Below are 18,134 nucleotides of genomic sequence, written 5' to 3'. Positions count from 1 at the left end.
TACACCAACACCGGCACCCAGCCCCCACCCTGTGCTGTGCCCACCCTGTCACCCTGTCACTCACCGTCCTGGCAGGGGCTCTGGCAGCTGCTGGTGGCGCTCAGGTCCCCGCAGATTTGGGGACAGGGTGGCACCAGGCCCTGCGCGCAGTCCCCTTCCTGCACCAACACCATCCCAGGGCTGCACTCTGTGGACAGAGGGCTGCTATGTGGACAGAATGCTCCCCGTGTCACCCTGGTGCCACAAGAGTCCCCACAGCGCCGTGCCCCCATCCCATCACACCCACCCTTCATGTCCCCATCCCAATGTCCCTGCTGCCGTACCTCGGGTGGCCCCACAGGGCTGTAGGTTGCAGGACTGACTCTGCAGGGCTTCCCCAACACAGGGCTGGCCACTGTTCTTGGGTGGGGGGTCGGTGCAGCTCCGGATGCGGCTCCGCATGCCCCCCCCACACTCAGCATCACAGGAGGACCACGGACTCCAGGCTGTCCAGGCACCAGGCACTGGGGGGCAGTGGAACAGGGGCAGTGTGGGCACCCTCTGTCCCCTGCCTATGTGGCCCCGCTTGGCCCTGCCCCCCCTCAGCTGGGCTATGCTGTTCTGGTGCAGGCTGGGGACCCCACACAATCCCCCCTCACAGCCCCCCATTCCACCCTACAGTTGCAGGGATGGCCATGCCCATGGGGCTTGTGAGCAGGGATGTGCCACCCATCATGCTTTGCCACACTGCTGTGCCACCATGCCCCACCACCATGTCCTGTCACCATATCCCATCATCATGAGCTGTCACCATATCCCGTCATCCTGCCCCTATTGTACCCCACCACTGAGCCCCCTCACCACTGAGCCCCCTCACAACACCACCACCATGCCCTGTCACTGTGTTTTCACTGTCCCCCACCACCGCACCATGCCACCACGCTGTGCCACCGTGCCATACCCTGCCATGATGCCCACCCCCCAACCATGCCATCACAAACCCCGCCACAGTGTGGGGCGCAGGGTCACTACCTGGGCAGGCACGCAGGAAGCAGGAGCGGGTATCAAGGTGGGGGGTGTGGCAGGTGCCCCCCGGCAGGGCACCCCGCCGCAGGACTCGTTGGCGAGATGTCACCCCCAACCCGCAGGAGTGGCTGCACTGGCTCCAGCCACCCCATGGGGACAGGATGCAGTCGGCTGGCGGGGATGGAGATGGGTGAGGGCTGCCCTGGGGGCCTCCCCATGCCCAGAGCTTATCCCCTTTGGAAAGGCCCACAGGGATGGAATCTCTGCTCAGCCCCTCTTGGTGCCCTCCAGCTCTGGTGTCACCAGCCCTGGCACTCCCAACACCTGCCCCCTCACTTTCCCACTGGAGCAGAGGGCTGGAGCTGGTCAGCACAGAACGCTTGGTGATGGAGGGATGCCCTTTCCCCATCCCCACCCCCACCCCTTCCCTCTCCACATTCCTATCCCCATCCCCGTTCCTCATGTCTTCTGCATTCCTGTCACTGTCCCTATCCCCACCCCACATGCATTCCCATCCCCAGCTCCATCACCATTCCATTCAATTCTCTTCACTGTTAACATCTCCATCCCCGCCTATCCTATCCCAATCCTATTCCCATCCCCTCTCCATCCCACCCCTATTACACTCCATTCCCATCCCCATCTCCAAGCCCATATCATCCTCTGCCATTCTCATCCCATCCCCATTCCAATCTCACCTCCTCTCCATCCCTTTGTCATCCCCATCCCATCCCCATCCCTTCCCCATTCCCCCCACACACCACAGCTGCTCTCATCGGAGCCATCGGCGCAGTCGCGGCTCAGGTCGCAGCGCTTCTCCAGGGCCAGGCACTCCCCAGTGCTGCAGGAGAACTGCTTGGGGGAGCAGGTGGGTGGGGGACCGCTGGGCCAGGCCAGGGGTGTTGGGGGGCTGCTGGAGGCCGGGGGGGCTCCTGTGGGACAAGCCCTTGTGTTGAGCTGGTGTTCAGCAATCCCAGGCTCTGTGGGGGCAGGGAGGTGCTGGGGGGCTCACCGCAGTGCGCCTCATCAGAGCCATCCAGGCAGTCCTGCTGCCCATCACAGACCATGGCTGCATCCACACAGCCCAAGGCATCACAGAGGAACTGGTCCGGGAGGCACAGGAGCCGGGGCAGGGGTGGCTCTGGTGGGAAGTGAGGGATTGTGGTGGGGGCTGGTGGGACAAGTGGGAGCCGTGGGTTATCACTGCCCGCCTCATGGCACACCCAGCCGGCAGCAAGATGTACGTTGTCCCCATGTCACCCTGGGGACATTCACATCCTCACTCCTATGGTACCAGGTGCTGGGGAAGTCGTCCCCCCCTCAGACCCCACACAGGCCTGGTGCCAGGTCATGCCTCCTTACCAGCAGACGTTGGAGTGGGGACCTCAGTGGGGGGCACAGGCGGTCCTGTCACAGGGCGTGACACCATTACTGCTGCCATGGGGGGACTAGGAGAGGGTGGCCCCCGGGGATGATGGTGGTGGTGGGGACACCTGGCAGCCTGGTGGTAGATGGCACAGCAGGGCTGGTGGAGCCAACAGTGCTTGTCCCTGCTGGCACCTGCACACGGGGAGATGAGCGTCACCACTGCCGCTCTCTGTGCCACATGGCTCCTGCCCCCCGCTTGTCCCCAAGTTCCAGGGCTCACCGCTGCTGGAGAGGCCGCAGGTGGCTCTGCGGTCAGCCCCAGGATGCCGGCACTGCCAGGGGTTGTGAGGCTGGAAGATGCAGAGCTGGGCAGTGAGGGGCTGTGTGCCCCAAATGTGGCACCCCCAAGGCACACCCAACCCCCACTGGTACCAGTACCTGGCAGGGTGGGTGGGCAGCATGGTGCTGCTGGGGGGCTCACAGCCGGCCTCGTCAGCACCACCAGGGCAATCTGTGACACCATCACATCTCCGGGATGCTGTGACACAGCTGACCCCACACCAGAACTCCTCCATGCCACAGGATGCTGGTGTCACCGCCATCGTCACGGCCAGGGCCAGGGGCACTTTGGGGAGAGGGAGAGGTGGGCAGAGAGAAGAGGTCTTGGGGTAACCCCCACAGCAAAGCACAGCACAGCACAGGGTACCTGCTGGGCAGCCCAGCAGCTCGGCCCGCAGGAAGATGGCGTTGTGGAAGCGCCGAGGGAGGATGCGGACGTAGCGTGCCTGCGCCATGTGGTCCAGCAGCTGCACCACCGGCGTGGTGGCATCCCAGTTGCCCTGGAAGAGCTGTGGAGGGCAGTGATGAGTATGAAGGGTTGTGCACCTGGGTGCATACCCATGCACACCCCCATGTGCACACCATGCATGCACCCGTGTGCAAACCCACTCACAAACCCAGGTTCAAATCCACTCGCACAGCACCAGCGCATCTGCACCCAGGCACACATGCAGGGAAGGGGACATGGGGTCATCGTGTTACTGGCCACAAAGGGACAGTCGTGGAACTTCGGGACAGTCCTGTGCAGCCCCCCCACCCCCTCCCCCCGACACACATCCCCATGCAGGTGCCCATGGCACAAGCAGCACCTTGGGCTCCGGCCAGCTGCTGGCAGAGACCTGTCGGTAGTCGTGCCAGTGGTTCCCATCAGTGCTGAACTGCAGCTGGAAGGCAGTGATGAAAGCATCCCCAGCCCCGGCCCCCTGCACCACCACCCCTGTTGGGGAAGATATGGCACGTGTGGGCATGCAGTTGCCTGCTTGGCACCACTGCCGGCACAGTGCCCACCGCGTGGCCATGCCAATGCCATGTGGCACGCAGCACCCACCAGTGAGGTTGGTGGTCTGCAGCAGGTCCAGTTGCAGGAAGGGTGGTTGGGAAGGCAGCCCTGCAGGGGTGTCAGCTGGGGGGGCCCAGCCCTGCAGGTTCAGCCCTGGGGAGACGTGGTGCAGGCGGGCAGCCTGGGCTGGGTGCTGCTGCTGTTCGGCTGAGGCGGTGAAGCTGCTATCGGGCAGGGAGGCGATGCCCAGGGGGCTGTAGCAGGGGTCTGTGGGCAAAAGGAGTGGGTTTGGAGGCATCCTCCTACAGAGAGGGGGTGACCTCACAAGGTCCCGTTCCCAAGAGAGGGAGGAGATATGGGGACACAGCACACTGTGAGCAGAGCTCTCATACCGCCCGGGGGAGGCAGAGGGAATGTGGGCAGTGGGCTGCCAGGGGGCTCTCCTGGCATGGTGCTGGGGTGCTCCACTGTCAGTGCCGTGGGGACGGCTGTCACATTGTCACCTGCAGTGGAGACAGTCTCTGTGCAGCACCCAGGTGCCAGTGGGAATCCAGCGAGGCCATGCCCCCCACACCCCAACACCGGGCTCACCTATCTCTGCACAGAAGCAGCAGGAATCCCCCTTTCCCTCCACCAGCACCTGGCCCTGAGTGAAGAGAAGACCCTGTCATCACCCAAGCACCGCGACGGCACTGCCACATCCCACCTCCTGCATGGAGATCCCAGTGCAGCCCCCAGCACCTCACCTGCGGGCAGCCCGTGGCGCTGCGGGCACAGTATGGCGAGCAGCGCACCTCGGGGCCAGGCAGGCATTGGCAGACATGGCAGGGCCCCCAGCGCCAGCGGTCCCCCTGCGCACGGCTCCGGCCCTGGTGCTCACACTCCTGGCACGGCTCCGTCTGGCACCTGCGAGAGGAGACATCAGCAGAGACTCAGCACACGGTGTGTGGCACACAGGACACGGCACATGGCGCACATCGTGTGGCTCAAGGAACACGATGGGCAACCTCACCTGCGTGCCTTGCGGTAGATGCCGCGGCACTGCCGGTTGGTGCCGTGCTTGCTGGGGTGGCTGGGGCTGCGGAAGGACCACTGGATGCTCTGCACGCCGCAGGGCCCCAGGCATTCACCCCAGGGTGACCAGGCAGACCAACTGCAGCTCACTGTGGGCACAAAGGCGGTGAGAGCAGCCCCGGCACCGTGCCAGCGGGTGGGCACAAGAGCAGGACGCACCAGAGCAGGCAGGGTTGTGGCGGCAGCGCCGGGGCTGCCCATCCAGGCAGGTGCAGAGGCGGCAGTTGAGCTTCATGCGCTGCCCTGGCCAGAAGTGCATCCCATCCACCTGGCAGCGACACTCCCGTGGGCGCACGCAGCCACGCTCGCCATCCAGCACCAACCCCTCTGCACACCAGCACCCTGCGGGCACCACCGAGACCCCCGAGCCCAGTGGGTTGTGGGCACGTAGGGGATGGAACGCATAGCAGGGAGGATGCCAGCGCATGGCCTCACCTGGGGTGCACTGCTCCCGGCTGCAAGGTGCGCGGCTGGCGAGGTCGGCGCAGGATGCGGGGCATGGGGCGCAGGGCCGGGGCTGCAGCCCCCTGGGACAGGAGGCGGGGGGGCACCCGTCCTGCTGGCACGTGCCTGGGGCACAGGTGAGGAGTCAAGGGTGTGTGAGCCCCCGGCCGTGGGACTGGGGGCTCTCAGGGCGGGGGTCACCCACCGATCTCCAGCGTGGTGTGGGCTGTGGCGGGCAGTGCGGCGCAGGGCCGGCCGCCGTCCCGGGGGGGCTGGCAGTGCCGCTGCCGTACCACCACCCCCTCGCAGCCCTGTGTGCAGTTGGACCATGTCGTCCACTCACTCCAGGCACCGTCCACTGCAGGCAGAGGGAGAAGTGAGGGTGGAGGGCACCATCCTGACCGTGTACCCCCTGCCCCAGAGCACAGCCAGCTCTGCCCTGATGAGAGGACCCCACTTCCCACATAAATTCCAGTTTTGGGAACTTCTCCTGCTCCCCCAGGCAGCAGTTGGTAATGGGATTTCCCCCTGGGCACTCCAAGCAACCCACAAATCCCACAAGCAGCCCAAGTCATGCAACCCCCACCAGTTCCCCCTAGCAGCCCCAACCATGGGAAGCCCCAAACCCCCCAGGCAGATCTGGTGGTAGGAGACCTTCCCCAGTTCCCAGGGCAGCCTCAGCCTGGGGAACTGCCCCCAGATCCCAAAAACAGACCTGGTGGTGGGAATTCCCTTTGTGCATCCAGAAGCTCTGGCCATGGAAATCCCCAAATCCATTAGTTTCTCCAGCAATGGGAATATCCAAATCTCCCAGGAACTCCCAGCAACAGGAATCCCCAAATCCACTGGGCACCCCCAGCCATAGAAATCCCTAAATCTCCCAGGAACTCAGCCCTGGGAACAATGGGACTTCTTGGACATCCGCAGTCCTGGGACTCCCTGAATCCCACATGCAGCCTCATCCAAGTCCCATGCCCACTCACCAGGGCAGGCAGTGATGAAGCAGGGCCTTGCCTGCGTGGCCTCACCATGGCACTGGTGCAGCACACCTGGGGCTCTCTGGCTGCACTTCCGTGCCCGCAGCTGCTGGCCAAGGCCACAGGAGCGGCTGCAGATCCCCCAGGATACCCAGGCGCCCCAGTGCCCGCAGTCCCTCTCATCTGTGGGCAGCCACTCTGAGGCCACATCCCCATCCCTGCAGTCGGGCAGCCCGTTGCACACCTGTGGCATAGAGCAATGCTGAGCCCCCAGCAGGCAGGGCGATGGAGGAACACCGCAGGGACTCCAACAGGGCACCAGGACAGGATAGTGGGCATCACTGGGTTCCCCATCCCATGGCATCAATGAATCCCCATCCCATGCCCGTACCTGCTTGAAGGCGATGCACTTGCCATCCCCACAGCTGTACTCGGCACAGGGACCCACAGTCTGGTTCCTCTCGCCAGTGGGGACGTGGCCTTCTGCAACAGGGACAGGGGTGCCATGAGCACCCACACGTGTCCCCCAGTCCTGCTGCTCTCTGTCACCCCCATGGTCCCCCCTCACCGCAGGCCAGCTCATCCTCGCCCTGGGGGCAGTCGATCGCCCCATCACACACCCTGGTTGCATTCACACACACACGGTTGTTGCAGACAAAATGCCCCGGGCACGGCGGGATCTGGGTAGAGCCTGCAGTGGGGACAGCATCCCATCAGATCTGACACACAGGGGGGATCCCTGGGATGGTGTGGGGCACCAAGTGGGGCGTGCAGCCTTGGTGACCCTCTCTGAGGGTCCTGCTCCCTAGGCAGCATCCCAGGGCTGGGCACAGGGACACGAGGGGACACGCTGTGCCTCACCACAGTTGTCGTCACTTTCATCAGAGTGGTCGGGGCAGTGAGGGATGCCATCACAGAGGTGGTCGTAGTGGATGCAGTGGGCACCCAGGGCGCAGGGGAAGTGTCCCAGTGCACAGCTCCGGTTGCAGCTCAGCTCGTCACTGTCGTCGGGGCAGTCGGCCTCGCTGTCGCACACCCAGCCCCGCGGCACGCACTGCCCACTCTGGCATGGGAACTCGTAGGGTCCGCACGCAGGTGCTGGAGAAGATGTCACCATGGGGTGATACAGTGAGAAGGAACCCCAGACATGGTCCCCACGTGTCTCCCCCTTCCCTGCAGAACCCCAGCAGGGGTAGGGGACAGCTCGGGCCTCTCCAGCAAAGAGCAAAGTGTTCCCACTGATGGCACTGGGGATGTGGGGAGCGAAGGGGACACCTGTGCCCTCACCTGCTGTCCCATTAGCAGGCACTGTGGGCAGGTGGGTGGGTGCAGGGGGGGCCCAGGACACCATGCAGCGCACAGAGCTCTCGTCCCATCCATCTCTGCAGTCCCAGACGCCATCACAAAGCTTCACCTGGCTGACACAGGAGCCATCGGGGCAGGGGAGCTGTCCTGGGGCACAGGTGATGCGGTCTGTGGGGAAAGAGACAGTCCCTGGGCGATGTCACCAGACGCTCTGTCCCGTGCTCGCCACAGCCACAGCCCCTCACCTGGGCAGAACGCCTCATCAGTGCCATCCCCGCAGTCCTGTGTCCCATCACAGAGGGCAGCCGGGGGCAGGCACAATGCATCAGGACACTGGAAGCGGCCGGCCGGGCAGACGCAGCCCCGCTCATCGCTGAAGTCCCCGCAGTCATCGTGTCCATCGCAGCGGTGTGGGTACGGCACGCAGCGTCCCGCCGCGCACTGGAACTCACCCGCACCGCAGCTCGGGCTGCAGCCTGCAGGGACAGCGGTCAGAGCCCGCCGCGGGCACAGCCCCAGGGATGGGAACATGCAGAACAGTCCCCAAACCACCCGGGGTGCTCACTGCCCACAGCCGGTGTCACTGGGGCCACTCGCCTGCCTCGTCTGAGTCGTCGGCGAAGCCGCAGTCCAGCTCCCCGTCGCAGACACGTGCCCGTGGGATGCAGCGGCCGCTGGCGCAGCGGAACTCCGGCGGGGCGCAGGGCGGGGGTGGGCAGCCGCGCTCATCCGAGCCGTCCCCGCAGTCGGACAAACCATCACAGCGGGCAGCCCAGGGCACGCACTGCCCGTCAGCGCAGCGGTGCTGGTGCGGGGCGCAGCGCGGGGCACAGACCTCATCCGAGCCGTCCCCGCAGTCGTCCTCGTTGTCGCAGAGCCACGCGCCCGGCACGCAGCGCCCGCCAGTGCGGCACGGGAACTCCGAGTCCGGGCAGCGGGGCTGCGCCGGGCAGGGCTCTGCCGTGGGTGCGCATTGCCACAGCCCTGCGGTGCACGTGCTGCGGGGCAGCCGCAGTTAGGACGGGCTGCAGGTAGGGGGTGGGACGGGCAGGGGCGGGGAACAGGCACCGGCCGTGCTCACCAGTTCCTGCAGCCCTGCTGCACCACAGCGCTGTCTGGGAAGGCGATGCCCTGCATGAAGCACGGGCACTCGGCGGGGTCGATACAGCTGCCCTCTGACAGCGGGGAGGAATGGAGGAGTCAGAAAGGGTGGCAAGGGGAAGCCCTCCCGGCAGCCCTCTGCTCACCGTGCAGCACCTTCCCCTCGGGGCAGAAGCAGCCCTCCAGGCAGGACATGGTGTCACAGTGCTCGGGCAGCTCCAGGCCCAAGTTCCGGCAGGTTTGGGGGCAGGGGGGGCCACAGGCACTATATTCCTGCCCCCCATCGCACTGCATGGCTGCAGAGGCACAGGGCGTTGAAGTCACATTGTGCCAGCCCTGGGACGAGCCTGCACAGCCCAGATCCCATCCCAGACCCCACCATGCACCCCACATCCTGGAACACACAGGCCAGACTCATCCCGGACCCCATCCCAGAACCCCCAGCACAACCCAGGCGCTGTGGATAACTCACGGCACAGGTCCTGGCTCCTCCAGCGGACGTGGATGCCGCGCTGGCTGCACTCCTCAGCATAGGTGGCGATGGCTGTGCACAGACACTCGCAGTCCCCCCGGAGTCACAGCTGCGGGCAGGGCACAGCAGGATGATGTCCAGGACAGGGACAGGCAGGGACTCAGGGACCCCCACCCTGAGGTGGCTGCAGCCCCGCACGTACCCGCAGGCGTCGAAGATGCACCAGTCATAGAAGCGCTGGCACGGCACCTCATCGTGGCAGGGCACAAAGAGCTGCTGCGTCAGGATGCTGCAGCGCTTGCGGGCCCACGTTGCCCGGTGCGGGTTCTCCTGGTGGGAAGCTGTCACCATCAGCGCCGGAAGCCCCCCTGCATTACCCGTGGGTCCCCCCACGCAGTGCCCGTCCGTACGGTGCAGGGGTGCCGTGCGGCCGCGCCGTCCACCTCAGGGCAGAGCAGGCTGACTCGCCAGGAGTTGCCGAAGAGCTCGGCGGTGGGTTCCAGCACACCCTGCTGGCTGGTCAGGTCATTCTCCGCGTCGCGGTCGAAGTTCCCGCAGAGCCCCTCCACGCGGCCCCGGTGCTGCGGCTGCAGCCGGACGTACACCCGCGTGCCTGCGCGACACCGGCGCCGGGTGAGCCGGGGCTGTCCCCGCGCTGGGTGCCACATCCCCACGCGGCTGTCACATCCCCAGGTCTCACCTCCGTCCCACAGCACCGCCAGTCCCAGGCGGGACAGCAGCAGCAGGAAGGTGCCGGCGCGCTGCAGCGCCAGCCCGGTCCCGCTGTACACTTTGGGGGGACGCACCGAGACCCCATTCACCGTCACGTCCCTTCCTGCAGGCAGCGGGACCGTGAGCGCTCTCCCCTTTTGCCCCCGTCCCCCCGTGTCCCCGTGCCCTCACCCCGCAGCATGTGCACCACGGTGCTGCCCAGCTCCGCCACCACCGACTTGGTGCAGGTGACGCCGCTGGTGCCGCAGGGGACGTTCTCGGCGGTGACGGTGAAGAGCCCATCGACCTCACGCACCAGCACATATTCGCAGTCCCCCAGGAAGGAGAAGGCCCTCCCGTCGAAGGTGATGTAGTGGGGGTCCCCCGTGGCCACGCAGGTCCCCACGCAGTCCTCGCTGCTGCACTGCCAGTGCTGCCGGCGGCACACGCTGCAGGACGGGGCTGAGCACCGGGGCTGTGCCAGCACCGCCTGCCGTGTGTGCCGAGGCTCACCAGGTGTTGCAGTCCCTGACGATGGTGTCGTTGGGCTGGTACAGCCGCCCGCTGTGCTGGCAGGGGCACTGCTCCGGGGGCACGCAGCGCTCGTCCTGCACACATCAGACCCGTGTGAGCCCCAGGGCGATGCGTGGGAATGTTGAAGCACAGGCACCAGCAGACGGGCTGGGAACCTGCCTGGCTCCCAGTGCACCCAGGCCTTTCCCTAATCCAATATCCCAGTGCCCAACAACCCATACATCCAGCTCCCCAGTGCCCCACCTCCACCTGATCCAGCTCCCCAAAATCCCATGTCCCAGATGACCCCATCCCCTAAACCTAGCTCCCCAAGGCTCCACATCCCCAGCTCCACTGTACTTTAAGTCCCCTACACCCCGTTCCAAGTCCCATACTCTCCGCAATCCAGTACTCCACAGCACCCTGACTCAGTTCCCTGTAAGCCCACGTTCAGCTCCCCAGTGCTTCCCAGCCCCTGGGCCACAGTTCCAGTTCCCTATGGCCCCTACACTCAGCTCCCCAGTTCCCTGAGCCCCCTCCACCCTACTCCTTAAGGTTTCAGAACGCCTCGACCCAGCTCCCCGACACCCAGGTTCCCCCAACCCCTCCTCCCAACACGTGCCCAGGCAAGGATGGAGCCTGGGGGAACCCACCAGGAAGACAGTGCCTGGGGGGCAGACGCAGCCATCAACGATCCCTGCGCACGTTCCATTGGGCTCAGCGCTGTCACAGGTGCGCAAACAGGACCCAAAAACATAGACCAGGTCCCCAGGGCAGAAGGTAGTGTCAGGGCAGGGGGCATCAGTGCAGCTCCAGGTGCCCGTAGTGCAGACACTGGGGGTGGATAAGGGGGGCTGTGGTGAGGGCTTGCACATCTGCGCAGGGCATGGGCTTTGGAGAATGTGGGATGCTTGGGATGGGATGAGATGGTATGGCATGGGACAGTTGGAATGGGTCAGATGGGTAGGATGGATGAGACAACTGAGACGGGGCAAATGGGATGGGTAGGATCCTCCCAGACAGCCCCATGCATCCCCAGCACTCCTAGGATTCCCTGAGATGCTGTCCCCAAGGAGGGAGGGGGCCTCCAGCAGCACCCAGGTCCTCACACAGCTATGGGCTTGTCCTGATCCCCTGGAGGGCAATTGGACCGTAGTGCTCAATTCCCACCACTGTCTTGGCCCCCAGTCCCACCAGAGGGATGGTGACAGCACGTCTGGAAGCTGCATCGCCGCCACGTGGCACAGACATTCAATGAAACCCACCTATCCTGCAGTACCACCACAAACAGGCCATAGGGTGATTTCATCAGACGTCTCCTGCCACCACCCCGCACCTCCAGCAGCATCCTGGCCCACCTGCCCCACAGCCACCTCCTGCTGCAGCCCATCACCCTCAGACCAGGAGATTCGGCTGGGAAGACCCCAGCCCCACCAGCCCCAAGAGGCAGAGCCCCACGCACGCACCAGGCATTGCAGCCCTGCCAGATCTTGCCGCCTGCTGGGTAGAGCTCGCCACCGTGCTGGCAGGGACAGACGCCCGGCGGGACGCACTGCCCACCATCATCCAGCACCAGCCCCTCGGGGCAGTTGCAGCCGGAGATGCAGATATTGTCAAGGCCGGGGCAGGAGCTGGCCCCGTCCAGGCGCAGGTCGGCACAGGTCTGGCCGCAGGGGCTGCTGCACTCCTGGTACACCTGGCCCCCTGTGCACTGAGTGCCTGCAGGGATGGACACGGTGCAGGGAACAACAGCAGTCACCCTGCTTTGCCCTGAACAGCCCTGCACCCCGCGCCTGGCCCTATCCATCACACCCATCCTGTTCTGCCCCATGCCCCTCAGCCCATCCCATCATATCCATCCTGTTCCATCCCTTCCTGTCCCACTCCTCCCACCACAGCCGTTCCATCTCATCTCAGCCATTTTGTCCCATCCATCCTGTCCAACCCATCTCATTTAATCTATTCCATCCCATCTTTAGCTATCCCATTCTGTCTTATCCTATTCCACCCCATTCCATCGTGTCCCATCCCATTCTATCCCATCCTATCCTGGCCCATCTCATCAATTCCATCTTGTTTCATTCTACCCCATCTTATCCCATCCTTCAGCACCCTGGCCCATCTCACCCCACCTCATCTGTCACACCTCACCCCATCTATCTTGACACATCTTATCCTGATCCATACCGTTTCATCCATTCCATTCCCCTCCTTAGTCTTGTCCTATGTCATCCTATTCTATCCATCCTGTGTCATCTCATCCCATTCCATCCAATCTCACACATCTAGTGCTGCCCTATCCCATCAGTCCCACGTGATCCTGCCCCACCCCATCAATTTTGACCAACTCTATCCTACCTCATTGCATTTCATCCCATCCCATTTCATTCCACCTACCCTGTCCCATCCATCAGAACCCACTCACCCCATCCTGTCCCATCCCATCCCAATCCCATCAATCCAGGCCACCTCATACCATCTCATCCACCCCATTCATCTTGTCCTGACCCTTCCTTTCCCCACCACCCCATCCCATCCCCAGGCTCCACACCGCAGAAGCTCTCATTCCTCCAGCTCAGGGCTGCTCCCTCCTGGGCACACTCCCGAGCATAGGCAGCCAGCGCAGGGCACAGGCACTGCTTTCCAGCTGGGCAGGCACAGACATCATAGAGGCAGAGTTGGTGGAAGGGCTCCCAGTCCACGAGGTGGTGGCAGGGCTGCGGACAGGAGGGGACGTGCAGAGCAGTGCACACCACAGTACTGACACACTGTGGGACCGCTCGGCACCTGGAAGGATGGGCCATGCAGGATGGCACAGGCGGTAGCAGCAAGTTCCCTCCGCGGGGCGTAGGCGCTGCAGGGCTCAAAGGGGACGGGGCCGAGCACGGGGCAGTCGGTGGACACCCGGTACTTGTTGGCAAAGGCAGTGACACTGACTTCCACATCACCCACCGGCGTGGCAAAGTCGTCCCGCTGGTCCCGGTTGTAGGTCCCGCAGAGCCCACGCACCTGCAGCACAGGGATGGCGTTGGGGCACAGTGCAGAGATGGGGCAGGGCGTGGGGAACTGAGCGGGACTCACCTTGTTGGCGAAGGCAGGCTGCAAGGTGATGTACGCTGCAGGGGTCTCCAGTCCCCACAGCAGGTGGGCCCCAAAGGTCTGGAGCAGCAGGAAGGAGGAGGAGGCTCGGCGTACAGTCAGCGCAGCACTGGCAAAGGGCAGCGGCACCACGCGCCCGTCCACCACCACCTCTCCTGTGTGGGGTGCAGGAAAGGATGTAAGGGGAGCGTGGACCCTGCTCGGTGCCCTCCACCCTGCCCAACCTGGGGTAACCTGTGCTGTGCAGGTGGGCTGAGGCCCCCGGCACTGTGATGGAGAGCGCCCGGAGGCAGCTGAGGGGCTGGTGGCCACCGCACACCTCCTGCTCCGCTGTGATCCGCAGCATCCCCTCCACGAAGTCCTGTGGGCAGGGAGCACCCTGAGCCCCGGGTACCCCCACCACAGCCCCCAGCCCGGCACCCCCATACCTGCACCAGGGTGTACTCGCAAGCACCAGGGAAGGAGAAGCGTCGGCGGTCAAAGGTGATGTAGTGCAGATCCCCCAGCACTGCGCACTCTGCCGCACACCGGTCCTGGGTGCAGAGCCAGCGTCCCCCCTGGCACGTGCTGCGGGGGCAGGGAACAGCACAGGGGGTGCTCAGCCCCAACACGGGGTCTCTCCTGCCGCAGCGCTCTCCCCGTTCCCCCCGTGCTCACCACCGGTTGCAGCGCTGGCGGATGCTCTGCCCTGGGGCGTACGTGCGGCCGCGGTGCAGGCAGGGGCAGGCGCTCTGTGGGATGCAGGCCCCCCCGTCCAGGAGGAGCCCCGGGGCGCACTCACAGCCGCTGGCGCAGTCGTGCCGGCAGTGCCCCTCCTCGGCAGTGCCTGCAGCCGCACAGCTGGCGGGGCAGGAGGACACGCAGTCCGAGTAGCGCTGCCCCTGGCCGCACTGCCGCTCTGCGGGTTGCCAGGGCTCAGCTCTGCTGCGCCACAGAGTGGCTCACAGATCGCCAACATGTCCGCCGCAGCTGGCCACCACATCGCACCACGACGCACTGCATCCATCCCCCCACATCCCCATATGTTCCACCTCACCACACCACTTCTATCCTACCGTGTCCCAAGTCCATCCTATCACATCCCACTTGCATCTCTATCTTACCATGTCCCAGATCTTTCTGACCATATCCCATTGCATTTATCCCACCACATCCCACTGTGTTTCCATTGCATCCACCACATCCATCCCACCGTATCCCAAATCCATCCCACCACATCCCACCGGGCCCATCCTAAACATCTAGAATCTCTCCCACTCTATCCCACCACATCCATCCCATGGTATTCAGCCACACCCGCTCAACAGCATTCCATCCCATCATATCCCAAACCTGTGCCATCACATCCCACCACACCCATCCCCCCATGACCCAAATCCATCCCACCATTTCAACTGCATCCCACCGCCCCCATCCCACCACATCCCCCCCATGTCCCACCACAATCCACTGGAGTGCACGCAAGTGCCGTTGGTGAGCCATTGGGGTGCACACGTGAGCCATTGGGTGCACGCAAAAGCGATTAGGGTGTATGTAAAAGCCATTGGGGCACCCACAGGAGCCGTCGGGGCACCCACACCCCATAGGGGTGCACATACAACCCACTGGGGGTCCCACACATGAGGCACTAGGGATGGGGTCCCAGCAGGGTGGGATGCAGCCCGTACCGCAGAGGCCCGGCCGGCGCCACTCGATGTAGGCTCTCCGCTGGGCGCAGTCCCGCACGTAGGCAGCCAACGTGTCGCAGACAGCAGCGGGTGGTGAGGGCCCCGTTCCCCCCTCCCTGCAGTGCAGCTCCAGGCAGGCCTCGTAAAAGCCACGGGGGTCAACCTGGTGTGGGACGGACCGTCAGGGCATGGGGGTCCGTGCGCCTCGATGCCACAGAGCTGTAGGGCTCACCGCTTCGTGGCACTGGTGGAAGGGGTCGGTGAGCAGCATCCCACATGTGGCCTCGGCCGCCTGCTGTGCTGCGCTGCCCGTGGCACAGCTGGGACCGTGCTCTGCTGCATCACTGCAGGAGAGCTGCGCCAGGATGGAACCAGATCAGAGACATCCCACTACTGTAGGGCTGTGCTGGGAGTGGGGTGGGGACACAGCCCCAAGGGAGCCCCACAGGGTGCTGGGATGGTCCCCATCTGAGCCCTGTCCGTGCTCTGCCCAGCCCCATACCTCAGGGTCGGCATCCGGGATCCTCCAGGAGTTCCCAAAGCTAGCAGCCAACGGGGCAACGTCCCCTTCAACCCGCAGGAAGTCATCTGTGGGCAAAGTGGGGTTGGGGACACGGCGTGTGCCCTCAGCACAGCCACCCCGCGTTCCCCATCACCCAACAGTGGTGCTGTGACACACGGGGTGTTACCAGTCGGGTCGTCATTGTAGGGGCCACAGAGCCCCCGCGTGCTGCCCCGCAGCTCCGCGCTGACCGTCACATAGACCGTCCCGCGCCCGTCCAACTTGAGGCGCACACCCAGCCCACTCTCCACGGCCACGAAGTCCCCGAGCCAGGAGACGCTGATCCCTGCAAGGACACAACCAGGGCACTCAGCAGGGCACAGAGATAACGATGGGAATGGTGGGGGCTGAGGTTGGCACTGTCTGTTTGTGCCACCCCGAACCACTGGGTCCCCAGTGGCGGTGGCACGTGGGGATGGGAACAGGCAGCCGCCCCTCAGCCCTCACCGCCATGCAGGTGCGGCTGTCCCTCCGGCACCGCCACGCCATTCACAGAGATGTTGAGTCCCCGAGCCACCACCGTGTCCAGCCCAAACGTCATGTGCAGCACCTGTGGGACAGCAGCCGTGAGCAGGAACCAGGTGAGCGGACAGCAATGGGGACAGCCCCTCTGCTCCAGAGCGATGATCCATGGGGTAACCCAGCCCCCCTGACACCTCCTCATCCCCCCGGGGGAGTGGGTACCGGCACGCTGCCTGTGGTGATGCTGACAGCCCAGGTGCTGTCAGTGGAGGCGGCCAGGCTGTAGGCACACTCGCCCTGGAAGCCAAAGTGCCGCCCGTCGAAGCTGCGGTACCGGGATCCGGCCCATGTGGTGCAGCTGGCAGTGGGTCCACGGTGCCGGGCAGCAGGACCCCGCGGCGCTGCGGGCAGGGGTACATCACCTGCAGCGGGGGGCGAGTGCTGCTCAGTGGGCACCCAATGACACCCCACATCCCCGTGCCCTGCACTCACCGGTGAGGGGCTGGCGGCTGCAGGTGAAGCAGAGCGCGGAGGAGCCGTTCCTCCAGCTGCGCCCCCAGGGCAGGCGGCAGCACTCGCTCATGCTCACAGCGGAGAGGTTGTGGGCACCCAGTGCGTCCTGGCACTGCCAGCTGGCGTGGCATTGTCCCAGCGAGCCCTCCGCTGCGGCACAGGGATGCAGCTCAGTACTGTGGTGCTCCCCAGCCCCACTGCATCATCACAGTGTCATTGCATCCCCCAACCCCTACCTTCCGTGCAGTGGGGCCCACTCCAGCCAGCACAGCAGGCACGCACCGTGCGGTTTCGCACCACCAGCTGCGTCTCTGGGGGTCTGCAGAGTGGGCACGGCCTCAGCATCAGGCAGAGGGCATAGGGACGGATGTGCTCCCCACCCACAGATGTCACCCCCTGCACTCACCTGTAGATGTAGCACATGGCAGCTCCGGGATGGGCGCTGGTTGGGGGCACGCCGTGCTCCCCCCCATACACGTGGCGCATGCGGTTGAGGTCAATGCGCCAACCTGCCAGGCTGTACTGGTACATGCTGGGGCACGGCACCACGTCCTCACGCCGGGGTGTCACCACCTCCTCCTCTGTCACCTGCTCTGTCTGCTCACACCACCTCCTGCAGTGGCACCCACCACCCAACCGGTGTCTCTGGGACCCTCAGCACACCCATCCTGGTGTGGGGACCCACGGAGACGCAGCACTCACCCTCTGGCAGCCTCAGTCACCACGCAGAGCAGCGCCATGGCCACGATGTCCATACCCGTGGGGGGCCCATGCCACTGCCGCCGCACCGTCCTCACCATCGCTCGCCACTTCCCAGCCTCCAGAGAAGGAGATTTGGTGGCAGTGTTAATGGAGAATTCACAGTGCCCAGAGGCAGCCCCACTGTCAGCTCCAGCCCCACTCCTTCATGTCATTCAGGGACCCCAGGAGGTCCTCTTCATGACTTAAGCTCCAGGTTCCCCAGCTCAAGGCACACACCGGGGTGGGCATGGCAGGAATGGGGATGTCCCAGTGCCTACAGCTTTGCCCACGGGACACCCCCTGCCTGGTGGGACCATGTCAAGTCTGGAGCTCAGGGGGTACAGTGCCCCATGTCCCCACTCCCAGCCCCTTACCTGGGGCCAGCCAGCCAGCCAGACCCACAACACTCTATCCTCCACCCCCAGACCTCTCCAAACCCCAAAGCCACACCGAGGAGTGGCTTTTTATGGGGTGGTTCCATCTGACTTGGGCCAGCTGTGGGACCGCTGATTGGTCCCAGCTGCTTGCCAGCAGGACCCTCCCCCTCCGCAGCCCCTGGGAAGCTGAGTGCCGTTTCCAGGGCACAATGCTCTGGATTGGTGCCCCTACTGTGTCCCTTTCATCCCAGACAGGATGCTCCTGATCCCCATGTCCTGGTCCCGCTCATCCCCGCCAGGAATGTATGAGGGGACTCTGCCCAGTGTGGGGGCACTCAGCCCTCAGACCCACAGAAAGCAGCCCCACAAGTTGGGGTCACTTGGGGCAGCCCTGGCCCCACTCC

At 64.6% G+C, this 18,134-nt stretch overlaps 1 protein-coding gene across 1 annotated transcript in view; it reads right to left on the bottom strand.

The window, feature by feature from the left end:
* Positions 1-17,412, bottom strand: part of LOC100542252 (SCO-spondin) — a 34,882-nt gene extending 17,470 nt beyond the window's left edge. The window contains 53 exon segments of the mRNA XM_085226765.1: positions 65-187; positions 324-503; positions 1,012-1,176; positions 1,767-1,937; positions 2,018-2,146; positions 2,368-2,478; positions 2,481-2,565; positions 2,654-2,723; positions 2,812-2,998; positions 3,080-3,221; positions 3,552-3,649; positions 3,761-3,979; positions 4,105-4,215; positions 4,304-4,358; positions 4,459-4,618; positions 4,725-4,875; positions 4,946-5,128; positions 5,222-5,356; positions 5,436-5,588; positions 6,214-6,451; positions 6,599-6,690; positions 6,776-6,898; positions 7,069-7,305; positions 7,495-7,680; positions 7,758-7,988; positions 8,110-8,510; positions 8,594-8,687; positions 8,760-8,909; positions 9,086-9,184; positions 9,187-9,194; positions 9,288-9,415; positions 9,496-9,698; positions 9,786-9,920; positions 9,989-10,245; positions 10,310-10,404; positions 10,963-11,143; positions 11,776-12,028; positions 12,861-13,026; positions 13,097-13,318; positions 13,391-13,563; positions 13,643-13,769; positions 13,837-13,975; positions 14,066-14,306; positions 15,076-15,238; positions 15,308-15,430; positions 15,578-15,663; positions 15,765-15,923; positions 16,085-16,187; positions 16,322-16,521; positions 16,592-16,762; positions 16,849-16,931; positions 17,019-17,225; positions 17,315-17,412. Coding sequence (XP_085082891.1) covers positions 65-187; positions 324-503; positions 1,012-1,176; positions 1,767-1,937; positions 2,018-2,146; positions 2,368-2,478; positions 2,481-2,565; positions 2,654-2,723; positions 2,812-2,998; positions 3,080-3,221; positions 3,552-3,649; positions 3,761-3,979; positions 4,105-4,215; positions 4,304-4,358; positions 4,459-4,618; positions 4,725-4,875; positions 4,946-5,128; positions 5,222-5,356; positions 5,436-5,588; positions 6,214-6,451; positions 6,599-6,690; positions 6,776-6,898; positions 7,069-7,305; positions 7,495-7,680; positions 7,758-7,988; positions 8,110-8,510; positions 8,594-8,687; positions 8,760-8,909; positions 9,086-9,184; positions 9,187-9,194; positions 9,288-9,415; positions 9,496-9,698; positions 9,786-9,920; positions 9,989-10,245; positions 10,310-10,404; positions 10,963-11,143; positions 11,776-12,028; positions 12,861-13,026; positions 13,097-13,318; positions 13,391-13,563; positions 13,643-13,769; positions 13,837-13,975; positions 14,066-14,306; positions 15,076-15,238; positions 15,308-15,430; positions 15,578-15,663; positions 15,765-15,923; positions 16,085-16,187; positions 16,322-16,521; positions 16,592-16,762; positions 16,849-16,931; positions 17,019-17,225; positions 17,315-17,412 — 8,200 coding nt within the window.
* Positions 17,413-18,134: the final 722 nt, after the last annotated feature.

This window comes from Meleagris gallopavo, chromosome 6, assembly GCF_905368555.1.
Source record: "Meleagris gallopavo chromosome 6, MGAL_WU_HG_1.1, whole genome shotgun sequence".
Classification (NCBI taxonomy): domain Eukaryota; kingdom Metazoa; phylum Chordata; class Aves; order Galliformes; family Phasianidae; genus Meleagris; species Meleagris gallopavo.
This window is presented reverse-complemented; position numbering and strand designations above follow the sequence as displayed.